This window comes from Xenopus tropicalis, chromosome 7 (genome assembly GCF_000004195.4).
Source record: "Xenopus tropicalis strain Nigerian chromosome 7, UCB_Xtro_10.0, whole genome shotgun sequence".
Lineage (NCBI taxonomy): Eukaryota > Metazoa > Chordata > Amphibia > Anura > Pipidae > Xenopus > Xenopus tropicalis.
In genome coordinates this window covers 18211287-18235442 of record NC_030683.2, presented here as the reverse complement: position 1 = coordinate 18235442, position 24156 = coordinate 18211287, and the positions used below count along the sequence as shown (strand labels likewise).

General features: G+C 45.6%; 1 protein-coding gene across 3 annotated transcripts in view; it reads left to right on the top strand.

Annotated features, from left to right (window-relative positions):
* The window catches only part of jmjd1c (jumonji domain containing 1C), a 185939-nt gene continuing 161783 nt past the window's right edge, over positions 1-24156 (top strand). For all 3 annotated transcript variants that reach the window (XM_031905352.1, XM_031905351.1, XM_031905350.1), the window contains exon 1: positions 1-384. In XM_031905352.1, coding sequence (XP_031761212.1) covers positions 211-384 — 174 coding nt within the window. In that variant the 5' untranslated portion in view covers positions 1-210. The remainder of the gene's footprint in view (positions 385-24156) is intronic.

Here is a 24156-nt window from a genome sequence, read left to right as displayed (position 1 = left end):
CTAGTCGTCCTCGTAGCATCTGACAGGGGGCGGCGGAGCGGTTCACGCTGCTCTGTGTCAGCTCTGAGTGCCTGAGGCTGCTAGGGGGACGCGGCGGCTGGAGGAGCCGGCACACACTTCTCTGGAAGGAGCCGGGGACTCTCAGCATGTGCCGCCGCCGCCGCTCATAACGGAGAGAGAGGGCTCTGACCGGGGCTGTGTGTTATTGTCATGGCGCTGGGAGTGCGGCCGGAGCTCGTAGGGAAACGCTTCGTCTGCTTGGTCCTTGGAGGAGGAGAGGAGCCGCCGGAGATCGGGGAGATCGGGCAGATTGGTCGCTGGGGCTGGAGAGCCGGGGTTATACGAGCGGTGTCTCACAGGGACAGCGACAACCCAGAACTGGCGGTAAGATGTGCGGGCAGACCGGGCGCTGCTGGGGGACGTGGCTGTGCGTCAGGTAGATTGTCAGCTCTGCGGGGCAAGGACTGGCAGAGACGGAGGGATCCCCTATGCAGGGCTGTATAATAGCATGGGTACGGCTCCCTGGCTCATTGGGCAGCCTCTCGGCGTTACAGCACAACTTCCAGCTGGGGGTTGGAGGGGAGCAGGGAGTTGTAGGTACCCAATAGCCGGGGCTTGCAGGTAGGTGTGTGGGTGTGATTGTTACACTGAGCAGGGTGCCTGGCTCCACTGGAATAGCTTGTCTGTGCCTGGCTCTGCAGGGACCCACTGGGGCTACCAGCTCGTACTACAACTCCCAGAATCCTCTAACAGCCAAGGAGATACCCAGGCAAATATCAGTAAACCCCCTGTAGGGGACTAACCTGCCCCTTACCTTTAGTCACTGAATAGGGATAGTAATACCCCCCTGTCACAGAGAGGGCTATTGATTATTAATCCCTGTTGTGCTGAGTGGATCAACTGCCCCCCCCCCCTTTTCCCTGTGTTGCCAAGAGGGGCTAGTGATCACCTCTCCATGAATAGGGCTAGTGATCCCCTATACTGAGGGCAATATTGATCACTTGTCTCTGTGCCAGTGGTTTAGGGATAGTTGCCTCTCATTGGGGCTAGTGATTGCAACCTTGGGGCTAGTGGGGCTACTCATCACTTCTCCCTGTGTCACTGAGAGGGGCTAGTGACATCTCCCCCGGGTCACGGTAGGGTTAGTGATCTGCTGTTGTCACTGAGTGGGGCTTGTTGTCACTTTCCATTGGGCTGATGATCACTGTTTTTCCTGACACAATGGGGCTAGTGATCAGCTCTCCCCTTGCCAATGAGTGGGGCTAGTGATTGTCTTGCCCTGAGTGGCCACAGAATCATAATAATTATCACCTGTCCCTGTGCCAATGGTTGGGACTAGGGGGTCACCCCCTCCCCCCATACCGCTACTGGTGACCTCTGCCCGTGTCAGTGAGTGACACTAGTAATCACCACTGCCTGTGCCTCTGAGTGGGGCTATTAATAACCCCTCCTTGTGTCAGTGCCTGGGGCTAGTGACTCCCTACTGTGCCACAAAAGGCTAGTGACTACCTTTTTTATGTTATTGAGAGGACACGTGCAATTTATCACCTCTCTGCTGACTGGGGCTAGTGCTGTTTACCACCTCTCTCTCTCTGTGGCACTGGGCTAGGGTTATTTGCCACCTTATGTTTTTAAGTGGGACTTGTGCCATTTACCATGTCTCCATATGTTACTGAGTAGGGCTAGTGCTACATTCCTGTGGCACTGTAGGGCTAATCTTATTTGCCACCTCTCTATATTATTAAATGGAACTACTAGTGCTATTTTCCATACCTCCCAATGTTATCAATTCCTTTGTCACTATTTAGCACCTCTCTCTCTGTGGCACAGTGATGGGCTAGTCCTATCTACCTGTGGCACGGTGATGGGCTAGTCCTGTAAGATAGCGTTATTTGCAACATCTCCCTATGTTGCTTAGTGGAATGTGCCATACTCCCTATGTTTTTAATTGGGACCTGTGCTAATTTTCTCTTCCTTCTAAAGTCATTATGGGGGGTTAGTTCTAGTTATCACCCCCCCCCCCGGGGTCATTAGTAAGCAACATCAGTAGTACCCTCCATTCACCAAAGTTATTTGCAACCTCTGCCTTTGTCATTGTGTGGGGTAAATTCTAGGGATCAGCTCTCCCATTGTTGTTGGAAAGGATTAACCCCATTCACCGCCATTCCCTGTGCCCCCAGATCTACTGACCCTTCCTGCTAGTGCCAATGCACATATATGCTTTGTGATAGCATTTTTAGATTCAGTGAGAGTGATTTTGGTGTTGGGACCCTGCTCTACCCGTTAGTGTGCTTGCACGAAGGGCATGTGATATTTATTTTGTGGAGAGGAGGCGGTGAGTCCCGTTTGCCACTTGCCTGCGCTTTGTTAGATTCTTCCTGTCTGATCTCCCCCCATATTTCATGACATTTATTCCCAGTTCTTGCTGTATATCAGTGGTTAGAATATTGAAACAGAATAAAGGGGACCACATTGGTAACATGTGGAATGGTCTGTTGTAGAGGTAAATAGGGCAAAGTACTTGTAGACAACTGATCCGGTATCTGCACATGTAAAAGTGTATGAGTGGTTGGTAGGGACAAGGTAACTGTTGGTACATAGATGTTTATGGGTGTTTTGTATGGTATGTGAAACAGGACACCTTGGGGGGGGGGGGGGGTCATGGGATCCTAAGGTTTGTTTTGGCTTCCATGCAACAAAATATTCTGGGGCCTGCTGTGCATGCAGTAGGACAGCTGTCCTGTACATAGCAGCACACAGTAGGGAAGCTGAAAGTGGGGCACATATTAGTGTGCAGTAGGGCAGTCGACAGTTGCGTATACAGTAGAATGCAATAGGGCAGCTGTCAGTAGGGCTTACAGCAGCATGCAATTGGACAGCTGTCAGTGGGGTACCTAGCAGCAGACAGTAGGGTATATAGTAGCATGCTGCAGGGCATCTGTCAGTGGGGTACCTAGCAGAAGGTAGGAGGGCATTTGCCATTAGGGTACATAGTAGCATGTAGAAGGGCAGCTAATAGTGGGGTTCATAGCAGCAGGCAGTAGGACAGCTGACAGTGGGGTACATTGTAGCAAGCAGTAGGGCAGCTGACAGTGGGGTACACAGTAGCAGGCAGTAGGGCACCTGACAGTGGGGTACACAGTAGCAGGCCGTAGGGCAGCTGACAGTGGGGTACACAGTAGCAGGCAGTAAGGCAGCTGACAGTGGGGTACACAGTAGCAGGCAGTAGGGCAGCTGACAGTGGGGTACATTGTAGCAAGCAGTAGGACAGCTGACAGTGGGGTACATTGTAGCAGGCAGTAGGGCACCTGACAGTGGGGTACACAGTAGCAGGCAGTAGGGCACCTGACAGTGGGGTACACAGTAGCAGGCCGTAGGGCAGCTGACAGTGGGGTACACCGTAGCAGGCAGTAGGGCAGCTGACAGTGGGGTACACAGTAGCAGGCAGTAGGGCAGCTGACAGTGGGGTACACAGTAGCAGGCAGTAGGGCAGCTGACAGTGGGGTACACAGTAGCAGGCAGTAGGGCAGCTGACAGTGGGGTACACAGTAGCAGGCAGTAGGGCAGCTGACAGTGGGGTACATTGTAGCAAGCAGTAGGGCAGCTGACAGTGGGGTACACAGTAGCAGGCAGTAGGGCACCTGACAGTGGGGTACACAGTAGCAGGCAGTAGGGCAGCTGACAGTGGGGTTCATATAAGCAGGCAGTAGGGGAACTGACAGTGGGGTACATAGTAGGGGAGCTGACAATGGGGTACATAGTAGGGGAGATGACAGTAGGGTACATAGTAGGGGAGCTGACAGTGGGGTACATAGTAGGGCAGCTGACAGTGGGGTACATAGTAGGGGAGCTGACAGTGGGGTACATTAGCAGGCAGTTGGTCAGCTGACAGCTATTCAGGAGAGTTGACAGTGAGACACACAGTACTGTATGTGCAGCGAGACATCTGTAGTGCTACATTGATAAATTCAGACACAGATATTGCTTCTTGCTTTGGCTTCTGGGCTGCACAATATTTTGGGGATCACTGTAGATGAAGAAGAAAGTGTTGGTGTTGGGGATATATAATAACATCCTGAATGGGTTGGAATTTGTTTATATGGGGTCTGATGGCCGAGGCCAAACAGCAGTAATTTGTGAGTCTGGGTTCAGTGTTTGCCTTGCAGGATATTGTGGGAGGGGGGCTGCTGGGCAATAGGGTGCATGCTTATGGCTATTGGGGTGCATTCCATGCAGGGGTACACTGTAAGCCTGAGGGCTGAGTACAAAGCGACATGTGTAGGGGCTGGCAGCCTGAGTGTATGCATATTGGGGTGCATTCTGTGCAGGGGTACACTGTGAGCCTGAGTACAGAGCGACATGTGTAGGGGCTGGCAGCCCGAGCGTATGCATATTGGGGTGCATTCCATGCAGGGGTACACTGTAAGCCTGAGTACAAAGCGACATGTGTAGGGGCTGGCAGCCTGAGTGTATGCATATTGGGGTGCATTCCGTGCAGGGGTACACTGTGAGCCTGAGTACAGAGTGACATGTGTAGGGGCTGGCAGCCTGAGTGTATGCATATTGGGGTGCATTCCGTGCAGGGGTACACTGTGAGCCTGAGTACAGAGCGACATGTGTAGGGGCTGGCAGCCTGAGTGTATGCATATTGGGGTGCATTCCGTGCAGGGGTACACTGTAAGCCTGAGTACAGAGCGACATGTGTAGGGGCTGGCAGCCTGAGTGTATGCATATTGGGGTGCATTCCGTGCAGGGGTACACTGTAAGCCTGAGTACAGAGCGACATGTGTAGGGGCTGGCAGCCTGAGTGTATGCATATTGGGGTGCATTCCGTGCAGGGGTACACTGTAAGCCTGAGTACAGAGCGACATGTGTAGGGGCTGGCAGCCCGAGCGCACGCAGGAAACACAGCCTTAAATCAAAGTACATGATTAATGCCTGCGATTATTCAACTTTCTCTGCTGTACCAAGGGGAAGTTCTCTATTACACACCAGCAATGGGAACTCTTTAACCCTTCTATTCCCCGGCCAGATTCCTTATTCCCATGTAATCCTACCCTGTACAACACACTCTCCCTGTCCCCCCCACTGTATAAGGGCTGTCAGCACCAGCGCCCATCCCCTTCCTCTCCATAAGGGCCCACTTTAGGCTCAGCCCTCTGATATATTATTCTTTCCTGCCCTCCCCCAACTTAATAGAAACAATGTGAGTAGTTGGTGGTTGCGATGCAGATGTGCCTCTCGCTCTAATCATTTCTCCCAGTCATCGTGTTGTGGTGTTGTCAGCCCCCCCCTACCCCCACCTACTTCTCCTGTGATTTACAGTACTTTGGTGCCTGTCTGATGCCAAGCCCTGTCATTTCTTATTGGGGAGGGGGGGATGGGATTAGGTCATGGAATGGGGGTGGGCTGGAGAGAGAGAGAGAGAGAAAAAAAAGCAATTTAACAAATTAGGAAAAAAGAAGGTGACTTGCTCCAGGCACGGTCAGTTTGGCCAGTTTGGCCGCTGTAGCTGGAGGTTTGTGCTGGTGTTTTTGTAAGGGGTGTAGGAATGCGGCTTGGGAGCCAGGGCAGGCTCTGTTTTGTTCAGGCTCATTCTCACTGGGAAGCAGAACAGCGAGGGATGTGGATCATTTAGCAGCATATGGATTTTCTCTTTCTCTATTTGCTTTTCTGCAGGGTTTTTTTTTTTTTTTAATTATTTCTTCATTTTTCTTTTTTTTTTTTTTTCACTGTTTAATAATTTTGTACGGCAGAGAGCGAAAAAATCTGCTTCTGAGTCTGAAGCGTAAACTGTTATGAAACCCAATTGAATGGGGACTGGTAAAGTGCCAGCGGCAGGCACGCTAGGGTTATGCCATTTGGGTTATTCCTATCTGGTACTTGTGAAAGCTCCTTTGTTCTGATCTGTGCGGCCGGCTTTTCGCCCCCACCTTGCCCGTTGTGTTCAGTAGATCTGTAGATAATAGAAATACTGGACTTGGAACAGTGGACGTAGGACATTTTTGTTTCAGAATTCCCTTTGAGGACAAGTTTTTTTTTCTGGTTTCCGGTATAAATACTGGAAAAAATTGGTGTATCGGTGTGTAGGAGCAAATAAGTCTTGCCTTAACTGACCTTCTACCCCCCCACTATAACTCTGCTCCAGGCCCCAGTAGGGGCACCAACCACACAGTTTGGGGATCTGTGGCAAGGCCTATGGCACACAGGACAGGTTTTGGGCATTTGGGCCACAACATATCCCTGAGTGGCACCAAAGTGTTTAAACCCCCTCCTCCATAGAGTTAAATGATGAAAGCAACAGCACTGTAGCTTGGACTGGGGTATTTGGGGCCCCCAGAGGCCCCCACCCCCCTATACTTACCTAGGCATGATTGGGGGAGGTTGGTCAAGGGTGGAGCACAGATGCTTCCTGGCGGGGATTGGCTCTGGGTCAGCAGGGCCCACCAGGTTTTTTCCCGTTGGCCCAGTCCGACCCTGGTCACATAGAGCCGTGATTAAGAGGTGGCAAATAGTGACAGCTGCCCTGGCCTTGTACTTGAGAAGGACAGTAGGGGTTCCCACAGGCCCGGACTGGCAATCTGTGGGTTCAGGCAAATGCCAGAGGGGCTGCTGTAATAGGCCATAGACAGTCACTATTTATTGGGTCTTTAGGGGGCTGTTTGGGCATCTGTGTACTTGAAATGCCAAGGTCCATTTTGAATGCTGGTGTCCAGGCCTCGTTTTCCCATCTCCTGCTTACTGACTCCACCATCAATATGGGGTCCCTGCACTGGATAGCTTTCCACAGGGCCCTTTGTGTCCTATTTACAAGTAGTGTTCACTTGACGCATTTCACAGGAGGCATCAAAGGGAGATGGTGCCTTGCTGAAAATATGTAGGGATCAAAGTGCCTGATATCTTGCAATGTGAGCCATAGGGATAGGGGGCCCAAGGCATTTTCACCACTGCAGTAACTGTCAAGTGCCTAATCTAGACCCTAAGTCACTTTGTATACAAATACAAAAGAATGGTATGCACTGGTACTGCCATATGGGGATTATTGGGAAACACCAACTTGTTTTTTTTGTTTTTTTAAATATACATTTTTAAGAACCCATAACACATTTTTAAGAATCAAGGCCAAATACAGACAAATGATAATGTGTATAGGGCATTCCCATGAATCCAGTGTTACTGGCCCTTTAAACAGGAGCTCCCTTATGGCAGCCGGCATGCTGGGATGTAAGGATATCCCGGCTCAGTGACAGCGGATTGCACAAGCTGCGGCACAGATACCTGTAAATCCCGGCTGGGGGGGGGGAGATCTGCTTGTGGTCGTTATTTATGAAGCTCTTTCTTGCCTTTGTGCAGAGCGGGGATGGGGGAATGCAGAGCGTCGGGCAGTAATGGCAGCAGAGCCGGGGGAGATTGATAGAACATTCCCTTTCCTACCAACAGAGCAGGGAATCCGCTCCCTTCCCCCCCAGCCCTTGCACAGAGGTTCATTGAGGTCAGCAGACTTCCTTCATATTGTGTAGCATTGTGTTCTGCTGGGCTCTAAATCACCCAGACCTCACTCGGCTTTTATTAGGCTCTCCGAATCATTAGCAACCCCCTCCCTTATCTATAAGCTGCTTAACCCCTTCACGGCCGGCACCATACACTGTGTACCATATTTCTGGCCTCTTGTAAAGCAAATGGGAATTCCAGTTCAGTAATAATTCAAGACTTTAAGAGGGAATAAAGCGTAAGTACAACGGAAGTTACCCTTAAATGACTGTTTATTGCATTTATATTAAATGAGTTGTCTAAGATAAGGGGGATGCTCCGCTTTACATCAGCGGTTTATAGACTGACCTATTCTAAGCTACTTTTCAGTTGGTCTTGATTATTTATTTAGTATAGTTTTGAATTATTAGTGTTGCTATTCTGCTTCTTTCCAGTCTGCAATTGCTTTTCAGTCCCTTTGCCAGCAGGGCTTACCATCTAATTTCCCTTTCAACTGGTACACAAAGAGAAGCCAAATTGCTTTAGAAATCAGCTTATCTGCTTGTTGGTTTTTAGCCGGTGTAGGAAAGCCCCTCAAACGCAGGGAGAATGTGCAAGTAGCACCCTGGTCAGGATTGAAATCCCGACCTTAAATATTTACTGCACTGCAGTAATGTAGAGTGCAATTTTGGATGCAATCACCATTTTTCTTTTTTACTCGCAATTCAGGGTTTTTCCCATAATTCTAGAATCATTGAGGTCACCAGGGGGAGTTGCTGCTGATAGAATTGCGGCCCGAATCAGACAATTGTGCTGAACGTTTTTGTATGTCGGGTTGACGTCATTTCCAGCATTTAGCACTTTACTGCACCAATTGACGCAGGGCGATGCGAGGACCCTGGAGCTACCACCTGGTTCGGAAGTGGCATTAGCTCCGGCATTACAACAGCAGTTTGTGTCAATTGACGTAATTGTTCTCAATTTGGAAGAGGAGGCAAGTACTGTAAAAGGGGTAGTTCACCTTTAAATTAACTATTAGTATGATGTAGATATCAGTATTCTAAGACAAGTTTGCAGTTGGTTTAATTTTTCTTTTATTATTTGTGGTTTTTCAGTTATTTGGCTTTTTGTTTAGCAGCTCTCCAGTTTGGCATTTTAGCAGCTATCTGGTTGCTAGGGTCTTGTTTACCTTAGCAACCAGGCATTTGTTTGAATGAGAGACTGGAATATAAATATGAGGGGGCCTGAGAAGAAAGATAAGGAATAAAAAGTAACAATAAGCGTAAAACTGTAGCCTCACAGATCAAAAGTTTTTTTTTGGCTGCCAGGGTCAGCCAAAGATGTAGAAGAGGAAGGCAAATCATATAAAAACTGAAAAATAAATAATGAATACCAATTGCAACGTCGCCTTAAGCTGCCTTTATGCGACTATTCTCTCTGCAGGGCATTAGCCTAAGGCTGATGTCCCATGGAGAAGTTCAGTAGCCCGTGATAGAACTCTGCTATTGCCTTTCCAGCGCAACAATGGAAATCAGGAGTGCAAAGACTGACAAATCACTTCGGCTATCTGAAGCCGCGCAAAGTTGCTCGCTGGAGGAAACTTTACGCGACTTTGGAAATGCATTTAAGAGTGGTAAGCCACCCGCTGTAGCAAAGATCAATCGCAGGTGACTAAAGGTCCCCATACATGTATGGACACTACCGACGGGCCTGCCCGACTGATATCTGGCCTGAAAACGGCCAGTTAAAAGATCTAGTCGGATCAGGGACCGCGTCGGCTCATTGATGCGGTCCCTGGACCGACATTTCCTATGCCCGTTGTTATAATTCGATTGTTTGGCCCCAGGGCCAAACGATCAAATTAGCCTGGATTCTCCCGATATCACCCACCCGTAGGTGGGGGATATTGAGAGAAGATCCGCTCGCTTGGCGATGTTGAGCCGATCGGCCCATGTATGGGGACCTTAACTCACTCCGTGAGTCCTTAGCCTAAGTGTGAACCACCCCTTTAACGAATGGGATTTTTTTTAAAGCAACTGACTGCGGCCAAGCATCACTGCAGTGCAGTAAACAACCCCTAGTGTCACTGTGCCACCCATATAGCCAGCTAGCAGATCTGTAAATAAAGGAGATGAAACTTGCTTGGGAATGTCCTAATTTTTTTAATTTGTCTCTCCCCCCTCTATCCTTGATACAGGAGAAGGCCAAACAGCTGGGAGGAATTTCTGTGCAGCTGGCATCCCTTAGCTTAGTGCACCCATTCCCCCCAAGCCCTGAGGCTATTGCCAAATGGAACATCTCAGCGTCACATTATTATGTATCACAGTTGCAAGCACTGGGCTGCCTTGTTATCTCTGACGTATATTTTGTCTTCTGGCATGGGAATTAGTAGAATTGCTCTGCAAGAGATAATAAAATTCAGGTTTATATTTAGGCATCTCAGCTACCTAAATGCATCCAGCTGATTGGCCCCTGGGGCCGTACAAGGGGCGGTACACAGTATGGCTGCCTTTCTATTATTCATTCAAGCCATGAGAATTGCATGAATCTTTTAAATTTGTCCAACTGATATATTGACCAATATTCACGGCACAAATCTATCCGTAGGGATCTCAGTATTATTTTATTGCTGTCAAATAAACAGTGCGATCAGAATTCTCAGGTTTCAAGAAAATTCTGCATTTTTTTTAAAAAAATCTCGCACTTTTTAAAAATAAAAATGGAGATAATGTGCTAGAAATGAAGTATGTGTTCTCCGTGATCATGGCTGCCTCCGCTATCAACCATCTGCATTGGCAGTTGCCATGGCGATGTTAGCGGCAGTCCTTTTGCTTCGGCTTTTACGTGCTCAGACGCTGAATTAGTTCCTGGAAAATATGAAAAGGTAACTTGGAGCGAGTGATTCTGTTCCCTATGTCCTTGGTGGTGTAATCATGTCTAGAAGGACATCGGCTTCCCAAAACATCCAATCAGTGGCGTGACTCCTTGTGGTATTGTCTGTATCGGTGCCGTTAGCTCATTAATCATTGTTTCTCCGCCGCTGAAATGGGGCAAACTACTCCGTGGGCAATTGAGGAAAGAGTGAATCTAGTCATTTTCTATGTAATAGGGAAAATTAGATTTATATTTCCTTTCCTTGGGCAGTTTAAAGGGGATGTAAACCTAGAAACGAAATTGCACCTATTGAAAGAAATCGTAATACACTGCAACTTTCCAATATACATTATAAACTTTTAGTGGTTTCAAAGTTAGTGATAAATGTAACAGCTGATCATTTATTGATAATTGTCTCTATGTGTGTTTTAGCAGAGGGAATTCTCAGTATTGTCTATGGCAGGGGATTTTCTGGAGTTTAGTAGCCATGAAAAAGTAGCTGCTTCTAGTAACTCAGTGTGTATTTACCCTTTAGTTAACTTTTAGCATGTTTTAGAATGGCCAATTTGAAACAATTGATCTTTGAACTATTTGGACTTTTCAGTCGGTCTTCATTATTTATTTTTTTATAGTTTTTTAAATTATTTTCTTCTTCTTTTAACTCTTTGCAGCTTTCAAATGGGGGTCACTGACCCCAGCAGCAAAAAAACAATTGCCCTGTGAGGCTACAGTTTCATTTATTATTATGTTACATTTCATAACTTCTTTTTCTATTCAGGTTCTCTCTATTTATATACCTGTCTCTACTTCAAGCCACTGCCTGGTTGTTAAGGTAATTTGAACCCTAGCAACCAGATAACTGCTTCAACTACAAACCGGAGAGCTGCTGAACAAAAATTGAATTAATGAAAATGAAATTTCAGTGCAAATTGTCTCTGAATATTACTCTCTACATCATACTAAAGTTAACTCAATTGTGAACAACCCCTTTAATGAATGTATATGGAAAGGTTGCTTAAAATCACATTTTATTAAAAAATATTTAATTTTTTGGGTTTACATCCCCTTTAATCCATTTAGGTGGCAAGAAGGGCCTCTGTGTCTGTTGTTAATGTGACTTGAACCTATCATATGTATGAGTGCTAAAAGAAAAGAACAAGAGGTCATACTCAGAGGCTGGAGAGCGGTAACCTCCGGAGTATTATAAGGAAGTATTACATTTCCAAAAGGGTGGTAGATATTGGTTGAAAAAATACCATAAAAAGAGTTGAGGGAAGCTGTAAATCAGTGTATTACGCCTACGCCTATTTGTATTATTATTTCTAACAAATAATTCATATATTTTATGTGGAAACAATTAGTCATATATTTATCTCTTTGCTTATCCAGTGTCGGAAGGTCTGGGGCCAACCGGAGCAGCCCCCTTAGGGGCCCCCTGCCCCAGTTGTGAGGTCCTATGAATTGCCTATGAATGGGGCCCTTTGAAGGGCCTGTCCGACTCCAGTTATTGATTGGGCAGGTTTCAAAATCCCACTGTGGCCCTCATTTACTGTGGTCATGATCCAGTCATTCGGCCCGAGGGCCAAACTATCGGATCAGCATGATATCATCCACCCAAGGTGGGTATATTGCTCAAAGATCCACTCATATGACAAGGTCCCTAAACGAGTGGATCTTTAAATGTATAGGCAGCTTTAGTTGGCATAGTAAGATAACCACAGGGTTCCAGTGCTTTGGAGTATTACTATGGGGATAAAGTAACTGTTTATGTTCACTCTAGAACAAATATTACCCCCTCCCACTCCCAACATTGGTGGTCTAACCTTTAATCGGGGCCCACCTTAGCTCATATGCAGTTATAAGAAGACATTGGTGCATCAGCCGGGACAGCAAATCTCAGGCTCACTGACCAACAGCCAGGCTTTGGTTGTATCTACGTGATCAGACAGATGTTCTGCCCAAATGTCATGCAAATAAGTATTCAGGCTGTGTCCCCATCTGTCTTCCAAGGGGAAACCCTAAGGGTGAACACACACTGAGCTACTAGTAGCAGCTACTTCCATGGCTACTAAACACCAGAAAATCCCCTGCCATAGACAATACTGAGAATTGCCTCTGCTAAAACACACGTAGAGACAATTATCAGTAGATGATCAGCATTGTCTATTTTAGTAGCCATGACAAGTAGCTGCTACTAGTAGCTCTGTGTGTCTTCACCCATATAGTTTGCAAACTACTGACCTATAGTAGTAATCTTATTAAAAAGGAATAGGGAATTAGATCACCAGAAAACCAAATACTCATTTGTAGTAGAAAATGGGAGCTGCTTATATCAGGATTTGTGTTCTTGCACACTGCTCAGCGAGGAATCCGAAATATTTATGTTTATCCGTAGCAGAGCTGGGATAGTTACATAAACAGACTTGGCAAATAAAAGGCTTTATGCCAACTACTTTATAACAGAGGCATCTGTGGCACTGCAGGGATAGGGCTCTATCCAATCCTCGCCCCAATGGAATTTTTAAACCTGCCTGATTGATATCCAGCCGATTTTCATGGACCCCATGGGCGCATTGATGTGTTTCATACCCAACAGGTCTGTGTAGGTCCAAGGGCTAACAATTGAGTCAGCTCATTTTGGCCTACTTGGTTGGCAACTGAACCAAAAACAGGTGTATGGCCAGCAGAACTCAGCAATACGATAAAATAGTTGCCCATTATAATGACACTAAAAAAGGCTGAAATGCCCCCTGACCCCCCTCAGTGCTGCTAACATAAGGCTTTTTGTACCAAATTAAAATAATTATTTCTATCGGAGCTAGTAATGCCTGCATAGTCCTAGCTTGCCGACATCTGCCGGAATGTATGTGGTTATAGTTCTGCCGCCGCATCGCTTTCAGTTAGCAAATTCCTTTAGTAGTATTATAGTCTATATTATGTAATTAACTGCTGGATTCATGTAAGCTAGAAGTTCTGGAGCAGAAATGCAGCACTTCCAAGGCACATGATGTTTGCGGATAGCCTGTAGCTTTGTGTTTCTTTTTGCCTGTGCCTTGGGAAACTGATAAATGATTTTAATTTCTAAATTAATTATGGATCGCTGAGTGGATTTAGAGGCCATTGAGACTGCTAATCATTAGGTAGGAAAGGCTGTACTGAAGGGGATAATGGAGAGAGTAGTTCTGGAGCAGCTGATGTCTGGAATGCAATGTCTAATTAGGGTTGGTAACTTACAGCCCTCTAGTATCGGTCTGTCATAGGTATAACGGGCAGCAGTGCTAGCCAGTGCTTTAATATTGACTATATATGCTGTGTATTAATATGGTTTATTCATGCATGTGTTGTGGGTTCCTTGTTGGTCTATTAACATTAGAAATGGTGTACAAACCAAACGTTTAACCTAGAACAGGGCAGTCCAGCAAGGGGCCCACAGGTTGAATGTGGCTCTCCTAGAGGTTTTTATAGCCCCCGGCATGCAAGATTTCTATTGACCTCATTGTATGACAGCACTGTTTTATAATATTCTGCCCCCCCCCCCCCCCCAATATGTCAAATAGTGGAATATTGGCTCACAGCATGGGAAATGTTGGAGAGCATTGTCCTATAAAATATCAAAATAGTTTATTATCTGGCACAGATTAAGGCAGTATTTCCCAAACTGTAGGTATGCCCCCCCCCCCAAGATGGCCACAAGGAACAGACTAAGGGCTACCATATATGGGCCAATAAATGTGGCGGTGTGACATCCCAGACTAATCTCCCCTCTTGCTGATATGGCAGGGGATTGGATGACTTGTCAGAGGGTGGTTGGATTGAAAGTGAAGACTGTGCCCAGTGGGAGGGTGGGATTGGAGACTGGGGCTTTCCTTGGGTGCCCATTGGGTATAGGCCTGGCATTGCCCCTATTAAGATCTGTAACCTTGGTACTAGCTAAGGGTGGACAAACTTTGGGGCTAAAAACCGCTGGATTAAAACTTATTTTGGGTGTATTAATGAGAAAGCAGTATGGCATCTCCCCCTTATAAGCCATAAATGAATACAAATAAGTAAAATAAAACTCTTTGAGCAGATTAACCTCTGGCTTTATGTTTTACCGAATGTCCGTTCGGAAACACTGCGACAATAAATCCTCATTTTATATTTTGTGATTAAAGTTGGAAAGCATGGCAGACTTCCCAGAGTATTTCTCATGTTCTAGAGCGTGATACAGTGGCTAGAGAACAATATGGGCAGTTTATCAGCTGAGCTACATATGTCACTTGGTGCAGAGATACAATAGTATTGCAATGAATTACTGGGATCTACAGAAGGTGGTGAGTGGGATAATCTCCTGGGCTGCCTCTTTGTGATTGGTTACTGGGATGACAGTCTCCCAGGCAACTTTCTAGCAATTGGCAGTAGCAATCAGAATCTCCCAGGCAACCGTCCAGCAATTGGCTGTTGTGATGACACAATAACAATCAATCTTGAACTGCATCAGCTCCTTGATTTGTTGGAAAATCTCATCGTAAAGTGAGTTGTTGGGGACATGCTTGATCTTGATACTTTGCCTTAAGGATACATAAACCCAAAAATAAAATAATTAAATATTTGTAGATATTGTTAGGACCGTGCTATTCACTGTTCTCATTGCTGGTTCTGACTATTGAATCTATTTATGTACTATGAATGTGTATTAGAAAGTTGCTTAGAATTCTTTCTTTCATTAGGCATCATCTTATATTTGTTTGCAACCCAGTGTAAATAATATAAGCTTGTAATGCTGCCTATGGCAGCAGTGAAACCAGAGCTATGGGGTGCAATGGGTTTAGCATAGCTGTACCTGCTATCCCACAGCTAGAGGCTATTATCCCCCCACTGCTACTATAGGCACCATCTCTCCCTACTATACCTGCTATCCCACAGCCCCAGTCCCTTCCCAGAGGCTATTATCCCACTGCTACTATAGGCACCATCTCTCCCTACTATACCTGCTATCCCACAGCCCCAGTCCCTTCCCAGAGGCTATTATCCCCCCACTGCTACTATAGGCACCATCTCTCCCTACTATACCTGCTATCCCACAGCCCCAGTCCCTTCCCAGAGGCTATTATCCCACTGCTACTATAGGCACCATCTCTCCCTACTATACCTGCTATCCCACAGCCCCAGTCCCTTCCCAGAGGCTATTATCCCCCCACTGCTACTATAGGCACCATCTCTCCCTACTATACCTGCTATCCCACAGCCCCAGTCCCTTCCCAGAGGCTATTATCCCACTGCTACTATAGGCACCATCTCTCCCTACTATACCTGCTATCCCACAGCCCCAGTCCCTTCCCAGAGGCTATTATCCCCCCACTGCTACTATAGGCACCATCTCTCCCTACTATACCTGCTATCCCACAGCCCCAGTCCCTTCCCAGAGGCTATTATCCCCCACTGCTACTATAGGCACCATCTCTCCCTACTATACCCATTACGTGCAGGGGTCAGAATAGTCACTCCTGCTTGAAACCACCATCCCCCTGCAAACACAGCTCTGGTTCTTGCCTTCCAGGCCCAGCGGATCCCCTGGGTATCTAGCGCTGACTGATTGCCCTGGTTCCCCCTCACCCCTTCCTTTGTGGGCAGTTCCAGCGACTGATGCAAGTTCCTGTTGTACCTCACATCGGTTAACGAAACCATAATTTTCCCGTCAGTTTCGCTGTCAGCTATTACAAGAGATTTGTTTGAGTATTCTGCACACATGCCTGTATCTTTATTAACAGATTAGTTCCATTCCATAGGAGACGGATTGGCATGCAGAAGGTGCATTCTGTTCCCCGTGCAGCTCCTTGTGTCTCCAGGCATCCGGCCCTGTAAGTGTGCTGTTGTACGAGGATGTTCCACCAGTAACAGTGCATTACTTTCCCACATCTGGCTCTCATTTTCTAATTCCTTGCCCTGTTTATTTTGTTCCCTGCTTGCTGGAAACCCCTGTGTCTTGGAGCAGGATGTAGCTCCCCCCACCGTCCCTTCCTGCATTTCTTCTTGGCAGCCTCAGCCTCATCAAAAAAACACAAACAGTCCCGGCATGGTTTTAATTGGAGCAAACCTCTAGAGTGTTGCTATGGGGGGACACGCCATCACTGGCTCGGCCCCTGTGGAAGGATAGGGTTAAACATTTGCACGTCTAGAAGAGAAAATCGTTCTCCCCCTTTTACCCCCATTGCCAAAACTGACCTTATTGCTTGCTGATACAAGGGGAAAGCACATATTGCTCTCATTAGCATTCGCCTAGGAGAGGAGGCACACATTCCTCATGTACAGTGATCACTGTTTACCTAGGAAATGTTTCCCTACATTGCCCTGGTGGCGCTACTCAAATGTGCCTTATGAACATATGTGTGCTAGCTGGATGTTAAATTTAAAGGAGAACTCCACCAAAAATTAAAATGATAAATTCTGAGCAACTTTCATATATACATTAATTACACATTTTTAGTTTAATGGGTCTGACTTTTTTTTAACATTGTAGCAGCCACCATAAGGGTAACAGGACTGTAATTGTTCAGCCGGCCATATTTACATACTATCTGGTGTTGTGTACCCTGTGACATCATGACTGCTTAGTGACCTCATCAGTTATAACCAGTGCTTAGTGACCTCATCAGTGGGCTTAGTGACCTCATCAGTTATAACCAGTGCTTAGTGACCTCATCAGTTACAACCAGTGCTTAGTGACCTCATCAGTTATAACCAGTGCTTAGTGACCTCATCAGTTATAACCAGCGCTTAGTGACCTCATCAGTTATAACCAGCGCTTAGTGACCTCATCAGTTATAACCAGCACTTAGTGACCTCATCAGTTATAACCAGTGCTTAGTGACCTCATCAGTTATAACCAGCACTTAGTGACCTCATCAGTTATAACCAGTGCTTAGTGACCTCACCAGTTATAACCAGTGCTTAGTGACCTCATCAGTTATAACCAGCGCTTAGTGACCTCATCAGTTATAACCAGCACTTAGTGACCTCATCAGTTATAACCAGCGCTTAGTGACCTCATCAGTTATAACCAGCACTTAGTGACCTCATCAGTTATAACCAGTGCTTAGTGACCTCACCAGTTATAACCAGTGCTTAGTGACCTCATCAGTTATAACCAGCGCTTAGTGGCCTCATCAGTGGGCTTAGTGACTGAGTTCCAGTACCTGTATATTTCAGCCTGTTGTATCAATGGTCATGGGACTTTTCAATGAATTCTAGTTTTTTTTATCTTTAGCAGTATATCATTATGCATGTATATTTATATAATTTGCAACAGGGACATAATTCCATATACCCTCGGGGATTATTGCTGTGATTATGGTGAGGATGTGGCTGAGCTGGCTGCCATATGCTTTGTTTACACTTAACACCATTCAGCTAAAATTGCGGACGTGCTGCTGGAAAATTCCCCATTCCCGTGTCTGACCCAGATATGACCATAATCCTGATGTCATTACATGGAATCTTCTATGCATGGTCTGTTACTATGGCTTTTCCTCTTCCTTGCTTGATTTATCACTGAAAACGGTACTGCACATGTGTTTTTTTTTTAATTTGTATGGAGTAATGCTTCTTGCTTTTAGAAAATTGCTCTTTAAGTGCATTTTATTTGATGAGATATCTACTATAAATTTGTAAATATTTTTCAGCATTTTGAACCAGTAGATCTTTCTGCAGAATTGTTCTTGGTAAAGGGGGATACCAGTGTTGGTATAGCTTCATGGTATCTCTGCTCAGCCTATGGGAATTGTTCTTGGTAAAGGGGGATACCAGTGTTGGTATAGCTTCATGGTATCTCTGCTCAGCCTATGGGAATTGTTCTCAGTAAAGGGGGATGCCAGTGTTGGTATAGATTCATGGTATCTCTGCTCAGCCTATAGGAATTGTTCTCAGTAAAGGGGGATACCAGTGTTGGTATAGCTTCATGGTATCTCTGCTCAGCCTATGGGAATTGTTCTCAGTAAAGGGGGATACCAGTGTTGGTATAGCTTCATGGTATCTCTGCTCAGCCTATGGGAATTGTTCTCAGTAAAGGGGGATGCCAGTGTTGGTATAGATTCATGGTATCTCTGCTCAGCCTATAGGAATTGTTCTTAGTAAAGGGGGATACCAGTGTTGGTATAGATTCATGGTATCTCTGCTCAGCCTATGGGAATTGTTCTCAGTAAAGGGGGATACCAGTGTTGGTATAGCTTCATGGTATCTCTGCTCAGCCTATGGGAATTGTTCTTGGTAAAGGGGGATACCAGTGTTGGTATAGCTTCATGGTATCTCTGCTCAGCCTATGGGAATTGTTCTCAGTAAAGGGGGATGCCAGTGTTGGTATAGATTCATGGTATCTCTGCTCAGCCTATAGGAATTATTCTTAGTAAAGGGGGATACCAGTGTTGGTATAGATTCATGGTATCTCTGCTCAGCCTATGGGAATTGTTCTCAGTAAAGGGGGATACCAGTGTTGGTATAGCTTCATGGTATCTCTGCTTAGCCTATAGGAATTGTTCTTAGTAAAGGGGGATGCCAGTGTTGGTATAGATTCATGGTATCTCTGCTCAGCCTATGGGAATTGTTCTCAGTAAAGGGGGATGCCAGTGTTGGTATAGATTCATGGTATCTCTGCTCAGCCTATGGGAATTGTTCTCAGTAAAGGGGGATGCCAGTGTTGGTATAGATTCATGGTATCTCTGCTCAGCCTATGGGAATTGTTCTCAGTAAAGAGGGATGCCAGTGTTGGTATAGCTTCATGGTATCTCTGCTCAGCCTATGGGTATTGTTCTTAGTAAAGGGGGATACCAGTGTTGGTATCGATTCATGGTATCTCTCCTCAGCCTATAGGAATTGTTCTTAGTAAAGGGGGATACCTATGCTGGTAAATATTTATAGTATTTCTCTCTCTCTGCTGCTGATAGCCCCTTATAACAACAGGCCCACCTCTGCTCAGCTTGTTTCCCACCCAATCTGGCACCTGAGGGCCCATACACTGGGGAGCAGCTTAAAAGGGGTGGCCTTCAGGTGAATATCTAAATAAAAGTCCATCTCCAGACACTTGTGGCAAAATCTGGCAGCAGAGTGGAGGCAAAGGTGGGGTACCCCACTATTTTGGGGTCACCATGTACAAAGACTGCCTTACACTGCACATACACACCAGTTGGGCAAGAGAAGGAAGGCACCCCATTTTTCCATCACCATTCACCTTTTTTCCCATCCCAAATATCATTGCACCCCACCCAGTGACATAACTGCCCACCATATACCAAAGGTCAGTGTTAGGAAAGAAAAAAGGTGGCAACCCGAGGTCCAGTGCTAACCTAGGCACAAGAGCCCATCCTGCCTTCCAACTGGTGTGTATCTGATCATCTGGTTATGGTGGCAGGGGGATTCTCGTACAGAATGTATAACCCAGTAGGCCTGTGCCGGGAACCTTCTTGCTTGTTCTTTGCTTATCTGAGCTCTGGCGTCTTACAGTAACAATCTGCAGGAGATCTGTGCTGAGATCGCCTAGAGATATTCGGAACACTGTTCTTTATTCTATCCCTTGACAGGTACAAATTGATAGCTTTTGACTTACAGACCAGGAATAGCAAACAACTGGATTTCTTCCCTTGGAACATCTGTAGCACTTTAAGGAAACTCTATATTCCCATCGAACTTTTCTTGTGGGAACTCGGCTCCCGACTGTTCCCACTTCATTGCACCGCTGTAGATAAGTACCCTGAGAAATACTTGTTTCACGAGGATACCCAGACCTTTCCACTGTTGCAGAATTATCCTTCTTTAGGCTTTGTACTTTGTCCACTAGATTGTTAGCTTTCTTGTCTAACTTTGTTTCCATTTGAATTTTCTGCTTTTACCCTTAGTGTTATATTTTCCTAGTGTATTATTATTCCTTTTGGTTGCCTTTATATAAGAGTGTGAGCCTTATAAAGAGCCTAATATATAGATCATCAGTATGAGATCACCAACATCTGGATGACATCAGAAGACAATAAGTAATGAGTGACAGATCCAGGATTCAGAGTTACATTTGGCCTTTCAAGTGGAGGGAATATGTGACAGGAACACACAAAAACGGCTCAAGAGAACATGTGCTCCCAATCTCCAGCAAGCTTTACTGGTGTGTTTGGGTTTGTTTTGGTTGCCTTGAGGCAGCGGGCAAAACAGACGCCCATTTCTAGTTGGGGGAGGGAGTCCATTAATGAAGTAAGCTTTGGCCGAACAAAAAGACTATTTAAAACGCTAAAAGAGGACGTTTATAAGTAATTTATGATCAGGTTCTATCGGCCCTCTAGGTTTTTCCTTGAAGCAGTATGAATATTTGCTTTTTAAGTCTTTATACGGCTGCATGCAAAGGAAAGTTGTAGACTGTGAGCCCTGAGGGGCCCCTCGGTTCACAAAGGGCGGTCAAACATAACTGGATAACTTTGACATTGGAGATTAAGCAATTTCTACATTCTGTCATGTCTATTTTTGTATGAATCCCCTTTTCGTCTCTTTTTAAATCTGGATACACAGTTTTTTTCAAACAGGGATTTTAGAAAACCCCCTATACATTTCCCCAGACAGGGTCAGACTGGCCAGCTAGGGTTCTAGAGGTTCTCCCAGTGGGCCTACGCCTAGGCCCCAGCCAAAGACAGTTTGCAGCAGGTATTTTTATATTTCAACCACAGGCTTATGTAACATCTGTAACTGTCTAACTGTTGTGCGCCATTGGAGCTTGGTGTTCTGGTGGGCCCTGAGAGACCCAGTATGACACTTTGTCCAGATTCAGTTTATGGCCATTCACAGGCCATGGTTTAACAATGTACTATCTTGCTTTTTGCATGACCTGGTTTGCCCAATGTATACAATGAGCAGAACTGAACAGATTTGGGAGGGATATGTGTCTCAGGATAGTCTGGCCCTAACTTTTTGATGTAGGCCCCAAAAATGCTGCAGTAGTTTTAGAGAAATGTCCTACTTAGGGTTGCCAACTTTTCTTGTGAGAAGTACCTGGCTAGTATACCTAGTACTACCTGTACAAAACAAGAAACACAGACTAAAGGTGGCCATACACGCACCGATATTATCGTACGAAACCTCGTTTCGTACGATAATCGGTGCGTGTATGGTATGTCAGCGAGCCGACCGATGTCGCAGGAAGCTGCTGAAATCGGTCGGCTCGTCGATCGGCCAGGTTAGAAAATTTTGATCGGGCGCCATAGAAGGCGCCTGACCAAAATTCTCCCTTCAGAGCTGAATCGGCAGAAGGAGGTAGAAATCCTATTGTTTCTACCTCCTTACCTGCCGATTCAGCCCTGAATGGTGTGTGGCGGATCTGACGATGTTTCGTGCGACCGATGGTCGTACGAAACATCGTCGGATCGCCACGTGTATGGCCAGCTTTAGCCTCATTTACTACCAACACTGTTCAGTAACATGTGGCACCCAATCTTTTTATTTTAATTTCAGCAGCTTTTTGATTGTTGCTGAGTTTTACTGACCAGTTTTGGTAGGTTAATAGGGGTTCTTCTCATCCTGGGCTGAGATTGTGCCACACTAATAACACATGGACCCACTGCCGGATTTTGGCCTCATCACCCAATCTGAGGGAGAAGTCTTTAAAATAATAGTCCATGAATGGTTTCAGAAAAGTATAAGACCAGGATCCCCAATCTTTTTTACTTGTGAGCCATACTCAGGTGTAAAAAGTGTTGGGGAGTCACACAAGAATGAACAAAGTTCTTTGGGGATGCTGAATAAGGACTGTGATTGGCTATTTGGTAGCCCCATGTGGACTTCTGGCCTGCAGGAGGCTCTGTTTGGGGTAAAACTGTGGTTCCAAAACTTGCCTCCAAGCCAGAAATGTAAAATGGGCCCCTACTTTGGGACCACTGGGAGCAACATCAAACAGGGTGGTGAGCGACATGTATCTCCAGAGCCACTGGTTGGGCATCGCTGGTCTAAGACAATCTCTTTGTTTTCTGCACCCTCAAAGAGTAATTACGTTTCCATGTGCCACGTGTGGAATGGTTTTCCTGCACATTTCTGTGAAACAGCCCCTGAACAAAATGCCAGATACAGCACTGAGATATATTAGCCTTAATGTTCATTCTGTGCTGATATAACCTTGTTTTAATGCTGCACAAATACCACCTTTTTTTTCCCCTTTTACATTAAATTGTGCGAGCCTCTACCGTGCTGTTAGGGAAATGAGAATACAATAGCACAGATGAACTGGAGGGACCTCATCAGTTGGGTGTAGCAATTCTTGGCCCCAAGTATGGAAAATGCTTAAACGTTCTTTCAGCCAAGTGCAGACTCCTCAGCAATCATTAGTGCGAGCTGCCAGCATTCAGCAACTCACAATCCCAAGCAAACAATTCAAACTTGGTTTCATGAACTTTCCAGGTTTGTCATGAAGGTCTGCTTTTCGCTTTTTGAAGATTTAATTTGCCAAAGGGGCAGGGAAATTGCTAATACACAGAAAAGGTAGCTCAAGCAGCATTACCCCTTCATGATACTGGGAGTTTTGGTTGTAGTCCCATTAGTGCTGTTATACTCAGCCCAGGGCCATTACCTTTGGGTAAAGATTTGAATGTAAGCAGGCTGGCCTGTAATTGTGAATGCAGAGTTCTGTAGCTCAAGATAAGGGCTCTATACCTGTAAATGTCTGGATACAATCGTTGTGTGGTAACCCTGTGTTTAATGGTGGCATTTCATGGGCCGATAAAAGTTGCGGTGCTAATGGTCTAAGTCGACAGTTTATTGGCTCGTGTATGGGGACCGATATCTGGATGAAAATTGGCCAGATGTCTATCAAGCGGGTTTACTTTGATGTAGTCCTTGTCCTGATGGCCTCTGTCCCGGCAGTGTGATCTGATATCGGCCACCTCAAGGTTGGCATATCTGGGAAAGAGACTCTCATTTGGCGACCTTGCCAAACGAGCGGATCTTTCGGTGTATGGCCACCTTAAGGCAGTGGTTATGATTCAAGTCCCCTTTTGATGTCCAGTATTTGGTCAGAGTTCACCTTAACAAACAAGGTTGTAGATGTATGAAAATGTTGTATGAGCCATGAGTGACAGTTCCAAGTATATCTAGGATTCTTTAAACTGGGCTTCCATGACTGTCTTGTAGAGTAAATAGACTTTCACCCTAACCCACAGTTTTGACCGCAAGGCCTTGCATTGAAGTGGGGTGTCACTGATCCTAATGATGTCACCCCCGATTCAGCACCATCTTTATAAATACAAGTTCAGTTACTCTATGGTATAATGTAGGTCATAAAGGGAGACTTGGCAGAATGATTTGTGTGGGCGGCTGTGAGCATGTTGGTACGAGCATAAATAATAGAGGATGTTATGGATTCAATTGAATCAGTCATCAAAATAAACTTTTCCTTTTATCATCTATGTCCATATAAATATCAAATAATGCGGTAAAAACAGGGATTAAAATATGCTTTTTTTTGTGGTATGCTGCTCTGGCCAAACTAGTACCTTCCCAAGCCTTTTAAGCTTTAATTGTTTAGTTGTTTTGATTAGGTAAGTACAGTAAAGAGATTTTGCTGCCCCTTAAGACAGGCCTACAACGCCTACAACACCAATATTTGGCTAAACATTGGGCGAATGTTAGTTGAATATTTGGTCGTTTCATGTTTTCTGTAGTTACAATAATAAATGCAAACATTTTATTGGCTGCTATGCATGTTGCCTTTTAACGCACTGCTCTGGGTCATTTTGTGCAGATTGGGTTATAATATTGATTTCAGGAGCAGTGGAAATCAGTAGTTGGGTGGCCATGGTCTTTGCTTGGGCTTCCAGC